General features: G+C 35.4%; 1 protein-coding gene across 4 annotated transcripts; it reads left to right on the top strand.

The window, feature by feature from the left end:
• Positions 1 to 598: 598 nt before the first annotated feature.
• Positions 599 to 14,218, top strand: LOC123676290 (THAP domain-containing protein 3-like). Of its 4 annotated transcripts, none has more exons than XM_045612102.1 (3): positions 3,534 to 3,958; positions 4,047 to 4,284; positions 13,719 to 14,218. In XM_045612102.1, the coding sequence occupies exons 1-3, from the start codon at positions 3,891 to 3,893 to the stop codon at positions 14,109 to 14,111; spliced, it is 699 nt and encodes a 232-aa protein (XP_045468058.1). In that variant the 5' UTR covers positions 3,534 to 3,890; the 3' UTR covers positions 14,112 to 14,218. The 4 variants fall into 4 exon arrangements, with proteins under 4 accessions (XP_045468057.1, XP_045468058.1, XP_045468059.1 ...); XM_045612103.1 differs by lacking the exons at positions 3,534 to 3,958; positions 4,047 to 4,284 and adding exons at positions 9,717 to 10,071; positions 10,133 to 10,419; XM_045612101.1 differs by lacking the exons at positions 3,534 to 3,958; positions 4,047 to 4,284 and adding an exon at positions 599 to 1,044.
• Positions 14,219 to 17,084: the final 2,866 nt, after the last annotated feature.

Genomic DNA, 17,084 nt, shown 5'->3' with positions numbered 1-17,084 from the left:
GTGTGCTACTCAAAAGCCAACCCCACTCGAAACTATGTTTTTGTTTTCAGTCAAAAAACACAAATTTATGAGAACTGAATGAAGAAGATGCACTCTTTTATGAGGTAAACTGTGATTTTTATATCATTACAAAGCTTTTTTATTATGAGTATATTTTGAGGATTTATTGTCCTGAAGAATTTTGATAATCCCTCAAAATTTGAACTTGTTAGAGAAGACTTCGATTGAAAACCAAGCATTCTAAAAACACACTACAATATTGAAATTGAAATATTGAATGTTCCCATACTAGAATACATTACAATGGGATGGAAATTTAGGATTTATCAAAATACTTGATTCCGCTTCGTACTAGACTGATTTTTTTTTAAACACATCCCGTCATACTGAATTCTGAAGAGAATTATAACCTTCGATCAAATAAATGAAAAGTTAATAGGCTCAGTTTCGATGGAAACATCGACTTTCAAAAACTTGAATATGCACCCCTATATTCGCTTCCGACATGAAGTACCTCAGTCTATGGCCACCTTTACCTCAACTCGGTCACGCGCTGTTTAATTCCTCGGAACTAGCCTGCTTGACGAACAAGCAGTTGAAAACGATCGTCAGTAGCGTGCTAGTTGGCTAGAATTGCAGATACGCCGTATGACGTAGAAGAAGCTGAATATAATGAGCTCGCTAAAGAAACAAAAATGGAACAACAAACAAATAATCACGTTTCTAAAAATATTCGAATCTTACGAATTACTATGGAACATGCGACATGAAGATTACACTAAGAAGAAAAATAGGATAGATTGTTTCAACAAGCTATTGAAAGATTTGATTAGCATTGGTCTGTTGGACGAAACAGCGGATATAAAGTTCCTTAGAACTAAAATTAAGTGCCTGAAGGATGCTTTTCGACAGGAACTCACCAAGATAGCAGCTAGTAAAAAGGTCAAACCGGACAATAAAGAGGTATATAAACCTAAATTGGCTTGGTTCGAACATGCTCGATTCTGGATGGATTTTATGGGTTCAAGGACATTTTTTTCTATGGTGAGTGGATTTTTACTATTTCGAACGAAACTTTCAGATAGAATAGACTTATGAATTTCAAAAATAAAATTGAGAACGACTAGTACATTTGCATGGAATACTTCGGAAGAGATCATTGTGAAGGTTTGAGGTTTAAGTTGTGAAAAAAAAAATCTCGCGTTCTGCTTTTCCGGTTTGACTCGAAAAACGGATGTGACGAGCGGACACAACAGTTGTAGAATTTTCGCTGAACCAATATGATCAGCGAGCGCATGCCCAACATGTTTAGTGAGCGGACGCCATGTTTCTGAGAAACTTTGAATTACGTTCACTAAGCACAACACGTTGTGAAAACTGTGAAAGCAGAAGTTTTGGAGCTTAGGTATTTTCTAACCGTTCAGAAAACCTCTCTCAGATCACTTCAGGATCTGTGAGCACCCAGGGATCAGATTTGCAGCAGCAGCACCTCTTTCCGCTGAATTCCGCCATTGGGCCACACACGTTGGAAGAGTATTACTCAATGTTTCGAAATATCTATTCGCTTCAATATTTCATCATTAACAAAATAAACTAGAATTTTGAAAAATATACAGTACCCAACAGAAAAACAGTTCAGAGTTCAGACGAATATAGTGTTTAACGTTTTTCGTTGCAATAGCGCGAGCGCAACACGTTTCACGCTGATCAAATAATGCGCCAACCAATAAACCTTCTAAAGAGACAGTGAGTTGTGCGCAGCGTAAAAGGTTGGATGCGCTCTCAAAGTGGTCTCAAAATGCCAAAAATGAGCTCGATTCAGTAGAGAGGAAGATGAGAAGTTGATCTATTTAGTTAGTAATCATACTTTGCTGTATGACTTTAGATACCCGCAGTTCTAAAATCTGACCCAAAGAGAAATGTTCTGGAAGGAAGGCGGAATAATTTTGAATAGAACAGGTAAAAACTTGTCCTAATCCTGAAATCAATCAATGTCTATTGCTGTTTGATATCGGAAGTGATAAAATTTGATTGAAATATAATATATTTCATTGAATATCTGATAATTCGGGGTCTCTTTGAATTATTGTAACATCGTAGGTAGTAAGCGTTTGACATGTTCTTTACCGCTTTCTTCTGATACTGTTAACTATTCAATTATTATCGAACTGTATATTGAGAATGTTTCAAAGGCGCCGCGATGTAACAATTAATTATAAACAAGGGAGTAGATCTTTTTTTTCTTGGGAAGGGGGGCGTAGTCGAAAACATTTTTTTTTTAGGACAACGTTTACTCATATCTGTAATGCGATAAAAAAATATTGTCACGAAGTTCGAACTAAATTACTCGAAATAATTTTTTTATTACCAATTCGTTTGTTCTTACCTTATTTTGGATGTTCCTAAATTAGAGTTACGGAGGAAAATGAGAGATTCCTTGGATAATTTAAAGATTAAAAAGTCCAAGAATATGAGCCCGTAAATGCTTTGTTTTCGAGATACAGGGTGTTTCTATTGTGTCGTACTTCTTAGTGATCTTTATATCAGTTCATCAAATCTTTATTAATCTGCGCTACAGAGTACCGAAACTTATAATATAATTAATCAATTCATTGCAGCTTACTAGTTGGATTTTTATGATGATTTGGATTTTCCTGAGAATTATTAGAGAGCTGTCTGAAATTTATTTCTCGAAATCGATAGCAGATACGATGAAACTATAACAAACCAAAAAGTGTAGTACTAGTCCAGAGTTTTTTTTTTACATTTTTCTAAACTGCCAGCGGTTCACCACAAAATAGTTCTGAAGGAAAGAATCAGGCACTCTTCCAAAAAAAAATATCACCTTGTGGATTTGCATTCCAAATTAGCATATTACATGATGGAATCTTCAAATTGGAATATGTATGGCCAATTCAAATCAATAATCTGGTGAAGGGAAGGTTCTATGAGAAAAAAAACCTAAACTTTAACATCGGTATCTCAAAAACAAAGTGTTATATGTTATAGGACTATTTTTCTTGAAATGATCCGAAAAATTTGTCATTTTCATTTGTACCTCCATTGAGGGACACCGTGTAGATATAGTCAATTCAAAACTAATGTCTTCACAAATAAATTGTAACTGAATGAATAACAGTAAATGGTACAAAACATCCCTGACAATTTCTTTATACCAATTACACGGTTCAGGTTTTTGATAACTAGGTACAGTAATGAAATTTTGTGAATGCAAAAATCAGAGATGGCGAATAAGAGGCCGACAAAGCGGATAGTTGAGAGAAAATAATAAACCTCGGACTAAAACGAGCTCGTATTGCAATAAAAGTACTCATCACTTGAAAGCGATAATAAACTCATAAACCGTAAAAGGGTCCGATTTTTTACTGCCCTGTGGATTTCAAAGAGAAGTAAAATAATTATTGGTTCGTTTTTCGTTTATGCGAGAATTCCCAAATTGATGTTTTTGAAATCTTGGGGGGGGTGGTGGTAATTACCCCTTTTACCCCCCCATCTCTACGCCCTTGATTGTAAACATGAATAGAACGTAGAGAGTGCGCGCGAGAGATAAAAAGAGAGAAGTCGACGTAACAGTCATACGCATCCACTGCCTGGAACGGACGTAGTCGTTCTTTGTTAGCTTCAACTTTGCCCTTGGCGACCGAAACCAAAATCGGCATTCGGCTTCTTAACGGTAACCTCTCCTTGTCAAACTCATAGAAATGTGGTATGCTTATTCGCCTAGACGTACGAGGTAATTGAATACAGGTTGTTTCTAGTGAAGATAAACGTTAATTTATCCAATAGTTGCGTTCTATTTGTTGTGTCTTGTTCAAAAAGTACAGAATTTTGTTGGTGCAATTTGTGATCGGCATTAAAATTTAGAAACAATGGTTTACTCTTGTGTAGCGATTGGATGTAAGAACGAACAAGATTATCGACGACTATCTTTTCATGGGTGAGTGGATAATTTTGGATTTGGCTATAAACATATTAAATAATTGTCAAGAATTTTGATATATTGAGAGTGAATTTATTCGTTATAGTTTTCCATTCAAACGACCACATATCTTCAAGTTATGGATAGAAGCAGTTGGCAGGGGTAACTGGACACCAACAAAATATAGCAAACTTTGTAGTGAGCATTTTCTTCCAACTGATTATATAGATAATTCTGGAGGTAGATCTAGAACATTGGAACCTGATGCTGTGCCATCTATATTTCCATACCACAAGCAAGTTTTGCCAGAAATTGTTGATCCTCCAATGAAAAAAAGAAAAGTGGTAAGTACCTACCTTGAATAAGAGAAAATAGTATGTTGTACAACAAGTGGAGAAAGTTCAACTTTTCTCAAGAATGTGGAAGTTTGTATAAGTATTATTAGGAGTGCAAGATTGCTTTCGTCATTTGCAATAGATGGCTGTAGCGGTAAGTGATAGTCGAAACAAAAAGATCGTAGATGTCATACAATAAGCTTAGGTATTTGAAAATTTAACGCCATCGAAATATTAGTCGATTTGTGTCCACATCATAAAGTAATTCTCGTTTAAACATGTCAGCTTTCGAGCCAAATCCTCGACTTTTGCAGGAGGTTTTAAAATCTGCCGCTGAGGCTCATCGAAGGCTCTCAAATACCTATGGTGAGGCCACTATTAAACAAATAACGTGCCGAGAACGGCCATTTTGACGTCGAAGATCACCATGGCGGTGGAAGAGAGAAAATTTTATGATATACAGAATTGGAGGCGATACTTGACCAACACTCGTTTCAATCGCAACAAAAATTGGCAGGATCATTGGGATTGACGCAACAAGCCATTGCCAAACGCCTGAAAGTCATGGGAATGATTCAGAAACAAGGGAATTGAGTGCCGTACGAGTTGAAGCTGAGATATGTTGAACGGCTTTTGTTAGCTTGTAAACATCTGCTTGCATGGCAAAGACAGAAGGAATTTCTGCATCGCATTGTGACTGGGTTCATTACGATAATCCCAAGCGCAGAAAATCATGAGGATATCCCGACCATGTTTCCACGTCAACGGCCAAAAGGAATATTCACGGTTCCAAGGTCATGCTCATTATTTGGTGGGATCAGCTCGCTGTAGTGTAATATGAGTTGTTAAAACCGACTGAAACAGTAGCAGGCGATCGTTACTTAATGCGTTTGAGCCAAGCATTCAAAGACAAGCAGCCGCACTACAACGAGGGATTTTACAGCATGACAATGCTCGACCTCACGTTGCGAAAGTGTTCAAGACATACTTGGAAACGTTGAAATAGGAAGTCATACCCCACCCGCCGTATTCTCCAGACGTCGCTGACTCGGACAATCACTAATTTCGATCAATGGCACACGGCCTGGCTGACCAGCAGTTCCGGTCTTATGAAGAAGTAAAAAATTGATCAATTCTTGAATCGCTTGAAAAGATGACCAGTTTTTTCAACACTGATTCGTACGCTGCCTGAAAGATAGGACAAAGTAGTGGCCAGCGATAGACAATACTTTGAATCATAAATGTATAACTAGTTTTTCACAATACAGCCTTGAATTTCGAAAACAAAACGGCGGAAGCGAATTTGTATGCCTATGAATTATTTTCATCTTTAATTTCATTACGCGCGATCTAACAACGTGGTACCGTAGAAAACCTTTCTTTTTTTTGAGAAAATAATAAATTATCGAGAGAGTTAAAAATGAAACTTTTATGAAAGGAAATCCCCACTAACCATGTGTCACTAACCAATCACAGGATATGTAAGCGCTCAGGGATCAGGTTTGCAACTGCTCTTTCCGCTGAACTCAGCCATTGGGCAACACACATGGGCAGAGTATTTTTCAATGTTTCCAAATATCTATTTTTAAAATTGTTTGTCATTGACAAGAAGAAGCATTTCTAGATGAACTAGTATATCGAAAAATATACAGTACCCAACAAAAAAATAGTTCAGAGTTCAGCCGAATATAGTGTTTAACGTTTTCCGTTGCAAAAGAGCGAGCGCAACACGTTTCACGCTGATCAAATAACGCGCCAACTGATCGACCTTCGAAAGAGACAGTGAGTTGTGCGCTGCGTAAAAGGCTGGACGTGCTCTCAGAGTGGACTCAAAATGTCTAAAAGAGCTCGATTCAGTAGAGAGGAAGATGAGAAGTTTATTGATTTAGTCAGTAATCATACTTTACTGTATGACTTTAGAGAGCCGCAGTTCTAAAATGTGACCCAAAGAGAAATGTTCTGGAAGGAAGCTGGAAAAGTTATGAATGGAACAGGTAAAAACTTGTCCTAACCTGAATATAGAATCATTACAAATCTTCTGCTTTTAATATCGGAAGGAAAAAAAAAAGATTCGAAATATGGAAGGTACCGGGTGTTTTTTTTCGAGGTATATAACTTTAAGTTGGCATTACTGTTCAAGATGGAGACCGATTTAACAGCTGTCAAGTGATTTATTTTCAGTTTGGTTTGGCAATTCATCATGAATAAACTCACGTCTGAACAATGCTTGCAAATAGTGCAATTTTGAATTTGATTTCGAAAATAATGGTTCTGTGCGGAATACGTATCGCGCACTACATCCATTAGCGATGAAGCGCACTTCTGGTTGAATGGCGACGTCAACAAACAAAACTGCCGCATTTGGAGTGAAGCTAATCCTCAAGTGTATGTCGAAACACCGTTACATCCAGAAAAACTGACTGCTTGGTGCGCTTTATGGGCTGGTGGAATCATTGGTCCGTACTTCTACAAAAACGATAATGGCCAGAACGTTACAGTCAATGAGCCATGAATACTAACTTTTTCATTCCTGAATTGAACAACCATGATGTCCAGGAGCTGTGGTTCCAACAAGACGGCCCAAAATGTCACACAGCTCGTGCCACAATCGATTTATTGAAAGTCACGTTTGGTGACCGCCTAATTTCAGTTTTTGGACCTGTGAATTGGCCTCCAAGATCTTTTGATTTAACACCGCTAGACTACTTTCTGTGGGGCTATGTAAAGTCATTGGTCTATGCGGATAAGCCACAAACCCTTGACCATTGGGAAGACAACATTCGCCGTGTTATTGCCGATATACGGCCACAAATGTTGGAAAAAGTCATCGAAAATTGGACGTCCAGATTGGACTACATCCGAGCCAGCCGTGGCGGTCATATGCCAGAAATCATATTTAAAATGTAATGCCACAAGATTATCTTGCAGATAAATAAAATTTATGTCAATCGAATAATGTTTTATTGCAATTTAAAGTTCTATAGCTCTAAAAAAACACCCTTTATAATATAATATATATTGATCGATAATCTAATGTCTTCAAAAATTATTGCAACATCGTAGTAAACGTTTGATATGTTCTCAACCGTTTTCTACAAATACTGGCAACTATTCTATAGGACAAAATTTCGGAAATTATAATGATAAATCGAGTATTATCAATTATGACTCAAATTGTCCAACTTTATTTTGACAAAACTGGGATAACTGTATATCAAAAATGTTTCAAAGATTATATTATTTATAAAGACCCTGTATATAAATAGAGCTCGTAGAGAGCGCGCGAGAGAGATAAAAAGAGAGAGAGGAATCGACGTAACAATCGTACGCATCCACTACATGAAACGGACCTTGCCGTTCTTTGTTATCTTAAACTGTGCCCAGGGGTGGCCAAAACGAAAATCAGCATTCAGCTCGTTAACGGTAACCTCTCCTTGTCGCACTCACAGCAATGTGGTATACTTATCTGCATAGACGTACTATGTTAGTGAAAACAGATTGTCTCCAGTGAAGATAAACATAAATTTATCCAATAATTGCGTTTCATTTGTTGTGTGGTTTAAAAAGTAGAGAATTTTGTTGGTGAAATTTGAGATCAGCATTGAAATTTAGAAACAATGGTTTATCGTTGTGTAGCGATTGGGTGCAAGAACGAACAAGATCATCGACGATTATCTTTTCATGGGTGAGTTGATAATTACATTCGAATATAAAAAATGAATAATATCATGAAGAACATTGATAGATTGCGAGTAAATTTATTTGTTATAGTTTTCCATTCAAACGACCAGAGATCTTCAAGTTATGGATAGAAGCAGTTCGCAGAGAGAACTGGACACCAACCGAGACACCAACTGAATTAAGCAAACTTTGTAGTGAGCATTTTTTTCCAACTAATTATACAGGGTGAGTCTTTGACTTGTACATATATTTCAACCGAAGATTCTTGCGGTCAAAAGAAATACTTTTTTCCTTTATATTTTTTTCTAATTCGACCCCCCCCGTTACAAAGATACAGGCTGTTGAAAATCGATAAAAAATTGTGATTTTCGGCTATATCTCGTAAATGGTTCTATCGAAGGAAATGATTTTTGGAATATAGCTTTTCTTTGATGTGATACATCTTCCCTAGCCAACTTAGTTTGAAAATGAAGTTATTTGAATAAGCTCACCTCAACTCCTCGATTTGATTACAAATTACTGAGCTTTGGCACAGCTCTGATAATAAGAAGATACTTCATTAAAATCAACATTCAACTATTTTGAAAAGTCCAAATCACTCATAAATTCCATGTTTGAAAAAGTTTTCACAAAATAGTCCCATTATAATGACAACAATCAATATTCCACTAAAGACAGCTGCTACAATACTGTATTCTTCTTCAGGTCATTCAAATTCACATCGAAACATACCACTAGGTACATACTAGACAAGTTTTCATGTGATTGAGATTGAATACTTTTATTCCTTTATACATCCTACAGTGCCACAATTGTTTTTATGTGAAAAGAAATTAGTTGAGTTGAAATAAACAAGATATTCAATTGTGGATATTTATATTGAATACTTCTCATTTATTTTCAATGGCAAAATCAAGATGAATCAAGTAGTAGAGTTGGCTATAATGTAGGTACATATTATAGAACAAATTTGATCACAAGAGGAATCTAACATTTTCCATTTATAACAGAGCCATAACAATTCATTTCCATACTGATGGCTTCAAAAATATTGATGCAGACCAATATTTTTATGAGATAGTTTGAACAAATCGAATGCTTCATTTCATAAAGGAATTGCTTTCTATCAGAATGCACAGTGATATTATTTTGATTTATATTATCCACACAATTATTTTGGAAATTCTTTTTAAATTCCTTGAAAATATGCATGTAACTTCAATATTCAGTTGGGTTTCTTCAAATCTTCGATGATTTTCATTTCATGCTAACATAATATCAAATATCATTTAACAATAACAGTGTAAACTGTAAATGAATATTTTAGGTTAGAACATAGATTATGCGAACTGCTGTGTTTAAATTTGCAACACTCAAAATTTGAAGTTCAAACTCAAAACCACAGATTACTAGTCTGTGTTAGAACTTTCACAGATGAATATTATTTATTTGAGAATGTAAGATTAAATGGCAATTCTTGTACGAAATGAAATAAACAAAACATCGATATATTATAATGAATGAAATAGAAAATTAAGAGAAAAATATTTAATCCTTATCGTCAATGAAATTGGGATAACTCATTTATTGTATTATAAATACTACTTTGTTCAACAAATGGAATGTTAAAAATGAGTTTATGATGGTTTTTCTAATTTAGTAGCTTATTTCCAAGGTTCAAATCTTATACTTGCAAAAACTTCAGTGTTCCGGTTTCCAGGGGTGAATTAGCTCATTATGAAAATTTAAAATGGCTATATTTTTTTAACCGGGCCGAATCGGAAAAATGGTAAATGAAAAAAGCGTTTTTTTGACCTCAAGAATCTTCGGTTAAAATATATGTACAAGTCAAAGACTCACCCTGTATAGATAATTCTGGAGGTAGATCTATAACATTAAAACTTGATGCTGTTCCTTCTGTATTTTCATACCCCAAGCAAGTACAGGGTGACCACGGGAAGTATTTACATTTTTGAGGCGACTTTACTCGGCCTTGGCAAATTAGGGGGGGTTGGGCGGGCGGTCATTCACCTCCTTAGCAGTGGCCATTTAGGTATTCCAGTCGCAATGGAGCCGTGGACAGTTCAACATCGCGAGTTTACGTACGATTCTTATGTAAGAAACAATGATTCAGTGGTAGCGGCTCAGCGTGATTTTCGCATTCATTTTAACGTAGGACGGCATGGAGCTGTACCTACCCGACCAACGATTATGAAATGGGTTACAAGTTTTCGGACCACAGGCAACATTATGGCGAAAAAACCACCAGGCGCTACACGAACAGTGAGGACTCCGGAGAACATTGAAAGAGTGAGAACAGCAATGATCACGAGTCCTGGTCGTTCAGCTCGACGGCACGCACCTTCATTAAACATGGGACGTGAGTCGGTCCGAAAAATTTTGAAACTAGACCTCAAGAAATTACCAGAAATTGTTGAACCTTCCATGAAAAAAATAAAACTGGTAAGTAACTAGGTACCTAGAATAAGTGAAAAATATATTTGGATCTATTTTTGAAGAAAATTGAAATTTAATCAATTAGTTCAACTTCAATTTAGATTTATAGAGCTATAATAAAAAATAAATGACAAAACTTGGTTTATTTAGCAATTGTTGAATTTCAGCTATGTAAAATGTATGGTAATATACAAATAAAAATTATATACATTTCATTCTTATTTATTTACGAGCTTTTTCTATGGACGAGTGTGATATCATTCCAAAATGAATGAGACATAATAAAATTGGCAAGGAGGGTTTAGGGTCTCGTTTAAATTCGTTCCAAATCGGCCAATTGGTTTCGTTCGAAAATACCCCCATTAAAAATTTCACTTTTCCAATTTTACAATATTATCAAAACCTCATATGATATCGAAATGAATTTTGATATCTAGGTAAAGAATAACGCCTCCTGATTTCAGGTTATTCTTTTTGATAACTTCCCTGAGATCAATTGAAATATGGCCCGAATATTTTGTTGTTTGCCTAAAAAAATCTCTCAAGATGAATTACTAAAAAAAAATTAATGTTTATTCTAATTAAGCATACGCCAACTTTCCATCAGAAGAGATGAAAAAAGATGGATATCCGTTAGCGACACAGGTTGCCTAAGGAACCTTTTTGCGAAATATGTTTACATGCGTTTTAAACGAATATCCCGTATTTCTTTCGTGTTTCAACTTTGTTTGACATAGTTGGACACATAAAATTCTGGATATAATTCATAATATAAACATCAATTCGATTGTTCGTCAGTTTCTGGCGAAGATGCCGAATTGTGCAGTTTTTGGTTGCAGTAACCATAACAAAATGAATAACGGAGGTTTAAATAATGACAGATTCTTTTTAATTTTAGCCAGTAAATGAAGCAAGCACTTTGACGAATGTTATTTTCTCATTCTCCTACAGCAATATTGAGAAATATACACTGCAATGCTGTTCCAACATTGTTACTTCCAAGAGAGTCTTCATTACCCAAGGAGGAAAGATCTGAGAGTCAGGAAGGAGTTTGAACATTTAAAGTTCTGGAAGATATATTTGTAATCAGTGGATCTAGTATGGATCATGATTTATCAAGGACTACTAATGTGGAGATTGATTAGCCAACTCAATATTTCATTGACTTTTCTGAGACTTATTAAAATCAATCCCTAAGCATTTTTCGCTTTTCAGGAATGAGTTGAATGATTTACATGGAAAACTAGCAGAAGAAAACATAATGATTATAATTAACTCTAGAGATTGAATAACCCAAAATATCTGAAGAAAAACATCCCCTGTTAAAAAATCAAAACAAAAAAATTTTATTTTATTAAAATCAGTTTGAATCATTATATTGAGTAAAACCTTTTACGACTGGTCTGCAAATCAAGCGTATAATCAATCCTATGAAAATATACTCCACTTGGTCCGAGGATGATATTATCTCAGCCATTTCACTTAGTAGTGTGAGTCCCAAAGCATAATAATGGATGTCCTTCAGCAGAGTTGAGAAGGCGGCCTTCAAGTCTCAAACCAGGAATAATATTGTTAGTCTCAACACAGAAATTAGATGTTATGATGTTGATGAAGAAAATACTTCTACTCTGAGATTAAATAACGATGATGTGTTCTATGTTTTGAAGAAATATATGTATCAAACAAGTTGTGTTTTGTGATGAATTAGTGTAGTTGGCTCATAAAGTTGAATTGGAGTTCAATAATTTCCTGACAAAAAAGTTTTTTTGCTTATATTTAATAATGTTGTTGACTGTTGAACCTCCACATGTTGATGGTAAAATATTTCATCCTAGCCAGTTATGATTTAACAGTACCTATACATTACCTATAAATTTAAATTATATTACATATGTATAATAAAAATCAAATTATCAAAATATTCGATTATGCCAACATTTCTTGAGTATTTAAGAAAGAAAAAAACTCATGAAAATAACACTTTCTTTGAGAGAACTTCTCATTTGAACTCCATTTCCCCCTATTTAAAATGTAACTCACTCCTTTCGTACACTGAGAAGTTGATAAAAGCCTTCAACTGTTACAGGGTCGAATGGAAAAGTATGCGGGATCATTACAAGAAAGATAAGACAAGTTTAAGAAACATATGTTAAAAAGAAGAGAGCTTCTTACTGGGAACGTTTAGGCTTTTTAGTTTCATTAGAACATGAAAAAGATACTCTGTCTGAAACTATCAGCGAAGACATCGAATGGGTAGAGTGACAATGCTGATTTTGAGGCTGATGAAAGCGCTCTGAGATCTAACAATGCTTCATTTGAAATCTTAATGTCTGGAGTAAATAGTACAATTGGGGAATACTTAGGTCAAAGGAACAATTACCGAAAATGCACCATAGGACTTTATTTGACGGAAACACATGTGAATGAAATTGATATGTATTTCAAAACATTGGCAACTACTGTGAAGAAATTTCGACCAGATCTAGCAATAAGGACAAAGGCCAAAATGTTTAAAATAATAACGGAAATGGAGTACTCAACCAACAAAAACCATCATCAAGAGAACATCATGATAGCAAGAACAAATTATAATCAACAAAATTATATATGAAAATAAAGGTTGTTATTCGTTAGTTTCATTTTTCCGTAGTGTTTTACTTCACACTATTAATTTTTTTTTTTGGATGCGCCTTTACGTGCTATTGTGACTCAGCGTCAATAGTTTTTTATAACTTCCTTAGTGGACTCTGTCTTTAGGAGTAGGTTTTTCAGTTTATTTCCGTTCAACATTCTGTTAACGAATATTTTGGGTCTAATTCTATTCACTGCCATACAATCTGAGATGTACAAAATTATCTCGCATATGCTTGTGCTATATGTATTTCTGTTTTTGAATTTATTTGTCACTCGTTTTTCTGTTTATTATATGTATATCTTTTTGAATTATTTTACGTCTCAGCCTTAACTCATTGTCGTCAGATATGCCGATTGTGTGCATACGTGCTTTCGGCCTGCAATAATATTATAATTTCAGCAAATGCCAACATTTTCGCTCAATCCTAGAATTAGGTTTTTAATGTTTACTTTTGTCAGACCTTTAAGAAGGAATTCTGTCCGTAACTCGAAGATTTAATGCATTTTTTGAAAATATTAGATTCCTGGTTCAAATGAGGTGAAGATACAGGTAGAAACAACTGTTCGATATTTCGTCTCAGTCAAATTTATTGTGTTGATACGTATTGAAATTTATATTTTGTTTCAAAATGAGAAGTGGAATTTTCTCTAATTCTTTAATTTTGTTCCAGTCCTCTGTTGATGTTGAATCACCACCACCAGAAGTAAAAATCGAAATGGACGAAAACATGCCAGGACCTTCAGATGAGTCATACACGGATACATTTGAATCTATAGTCAAAACTGAACCTGGCTTGCAAGAAGTCAAACCCCAGCCTGATATAACTGCTAGTTACAACACAAAAAGTGATGAAGTTGAGGATGCTGAAGATGCTTGCGGTTACTTCGGTAAATACGTGGCTGCTGAACTTCGTTCCCTCCCCTTAAAACAAAGAACTCTAATTAAACAAGAAATACAAAATTGCATCACGCATGCAGTAGTTGGACATATCTCAAATTTGGGAGATTCAGAATCGATGAAAGAAGAAAATGGTTCATTATCAGCAAGTTCATCGAATTCCTAAGCTTTTTGTTATATCCATAATACTGAAGAGTTAACTGATGTATATTTTTTGTACTCATAATGCTTTTAGCTTCTAAAATTGTTTGGTAAATAAATAAGTTTTTCTAACTTCTCTTTTCGATTATTTCATTTTCACGTGGAACCAAGAAGTATTTTATGCAATTCATAAATTCAGGTGCGAATTAAGCAGTAGTTATTTGGTGAAGACTGAGGTCACCAAATTAACGTTTTTTAATGAATCACAGTCTAATTGTAGGACATATTATTGAGTAAACGTACCTATCTAAAATAATGAGATGGATGATGAATATCTACAGAGTGACCACTTTTTTTAATGGGATTGTATTGGTACTTAAAAACCATAAGAGTTAGAAGGTCGGTCAAATGGAGAAAAAGTTGCATGCATAGAAGCATTGTCAAGCAGTACAAACAAATCGAGATTATCAGAGTCGGTTATATAAGAAAAGTAAATTTTGTCATTTTGATTTTTCTGTTTTCCCACTTTATTTCAAATATTATCAAAAAACGTTACAGGAATTTTTTATTCGACAGTATATTATCCTCAATTTGACGTAATCATATTTCGTATCCAATGTTTCGTACACTCTGGGCCACCCTCAACCTCATTTTTTTCGATACGGACCTGCATATTTTATGACACTTTTCGAAATAACTTTTAGCGCTGAATTCAACGATATATCATACCATGTAATCCAAAATTGATTTTCAGGTGATTTTGACTGTTATCCAAATTTACTGGTGTGTATGTAAGAAAAAACAAGTCTATCAACGATATCAATGTTCTGAACCAAATTCAATTGTATCCAGAAAAAAATCGAGAACTGTGGCCAGTGAATGAAATTTATCAAAAACTACTGTTAATAAAATAGTCAAGAGACGTAGGTAGGATAAAGGATGGAACCAAATTCATAACTGCGTTATTGAATGTTTTTCATTGATCGGACAGGTCAACATCATTCTCGACAAGAGAAAACAATATTTTGATTATTGGCTTCATCTTTAGTTTTAGTTTAATGCCCAGTTGCGCCGTTAATCTGAATGTTTTTAAAAAATTTTTAAAGTTTCTGGTTCCTTTTGCACCGACTTTCAAACACCGTTTTATACAGCATAAAAAAAATTTAATCGTTTACCTTTCCGGTTAATTTTATAAACAGGGATCTGCGCAACACAAAACTCATTTATAGATATTGACTCGTATTTATCTATGATTATAGACATAAAAGAAGAAGCAAAATTGAAATATGACTGATTGCAATATGGATTCAGATAATCAATTATCATTTTGATGATGACCTAGACATTATTGAATTGATCGATTTCCACGAAAAGTGTACGAAAGGAAACATCGACCACTACTCTTTCTTTATTTCTGCTACTATTTTGATCAAGTTCCAGTTTAAGGAGGTACTCTCATTTTATATTCCATCAATTTATAGACAATATTGAATGGAAAGAATTCACTTCTAATTTAAATATTATAAATAATGTATATTTCTTCAAATATTTTAGAAACACTTTTTATTTATAATTACGCACAGGTAAATATTTCGTGAAATAAATACCTCTGTAATTTTTTTATGTTTATGGTAAGTAAACATTATAGGTATTATATTATTATATTATATCAATTTATAGAATTTTTCTTCGTTCTTCAACGTCATAAAATTTACGATGAAACATTTATCAGGTGTGTGAATAAGTCTTTCCCGTTTTTTGTAAGAGATGGCGCCACCAATACTGTGCGAGTATTTAATGGTTACATATGTCATAATCAAAGCTTATTCATCTGTCAACAATTCCACACCAACACATTAGTTGAAATTTTTTCGCATCATAAATTTTTGAAATCGTGAAAATGTCGAAATTTGAGCCGAGTCGACGTCATTTGCGGAAAGTTTCACTTTATTGGTTCAATTTGAAGAAATCTGCTGCCGAGGCGCATCGGTTGCTTCAGGAAGCTTATGGAGAAGGTTGTGTCGATGATTCAAGTGTTCGCGGATGGTTTCGACGTTTCAAAAGTGGCGATTTCGACGTGGGAGACAAGGAGCGTTCCGGGCGGCCGCAAATCTTTGAAGATCAAGAATTGGCGACTTTGCTTGATGAAGATTCGTGTCAAACGCAAGAAGAACTTGCTGAAGCATTGGGAGTTGACCGAACAACCATTTCCAAGCGTTTGAAAGCCATGGGAATGATCCAAAAGCAAGGAAATTGGGTGCCGTACGAACTGAAGCTGAGAGACGTCGAACGGCGTTTTTTCACTTGCGAACAGCTGCTTCAGCGACATAAAAGAAAGGGTTTTCTGCATCGTATCGTGACTGGCGATGAAAATTGGATCCGTTACGATAATCACAAGCGAAGAAAATCATGGGGACTACCCGGCCATGCATCATCATCGACGGCCAAGCCAAATATTCATGGCGCCAAGCTCATGCTCTGTATATGGTGGGACCAGCTAGGTGTGGTTTACTATGAGCTTCTGAAACCGAATGAAAGGATCACAGGCGAGGTCTTTCGACGACAATTAATGCGTTTGAGCCGCGCACTGCGAGAAAAACGGCCACAATACTCCGACAGGCACGACAAAGTTATTTTGCAACATGACAATGCTCGCCCACATGTTGCACAGCCGGTGAAAACATACTTAGAAACGCTCAAATGGGAAGTCCTACCCCACCCGCCGTATAGTCCAGACATTGCTCCGTCTGATTACCATCTCTTCAGATCGATGACGCATGGCCTGGCTGACCAGCACTTCCATTCCTACGAGGAAGCCAAAAAATGGGTGGACTGGATAGAGGCCAAACCGGTCGAATTTTTTCGCAACGGGATTCGTATGTTGCCAGAAAGATGGGGAAAAGTTGTAGCTAGCGATGGCCAATACTTTCAATAATTCATTTGTAACCATTTTTCCACAATAAAGGCTCAAAATTTGAAAAAAAACGGGAAAGACTTA

The sequence above is a fragment of the Harmonia axyridis genome, chromosome 3 (genome assembly GCF_914767665.1).
Source record: "Harmonia axyridis chromosome 3, icHarAxyr1.1, whole genome shotgun sequence".
In the NCBI taxonomy this organism is placed as follows: Eukaryota; Metazoa; Arthropoda; class Insecta; order Coleoptera; family Coccinellidae; genus Harmonia; species Harmonia axyridis.
Note: the sequence above shows the minus strand (reverse complement) of the source record. Positions and strands in the feature narration are given on the sequence as shown.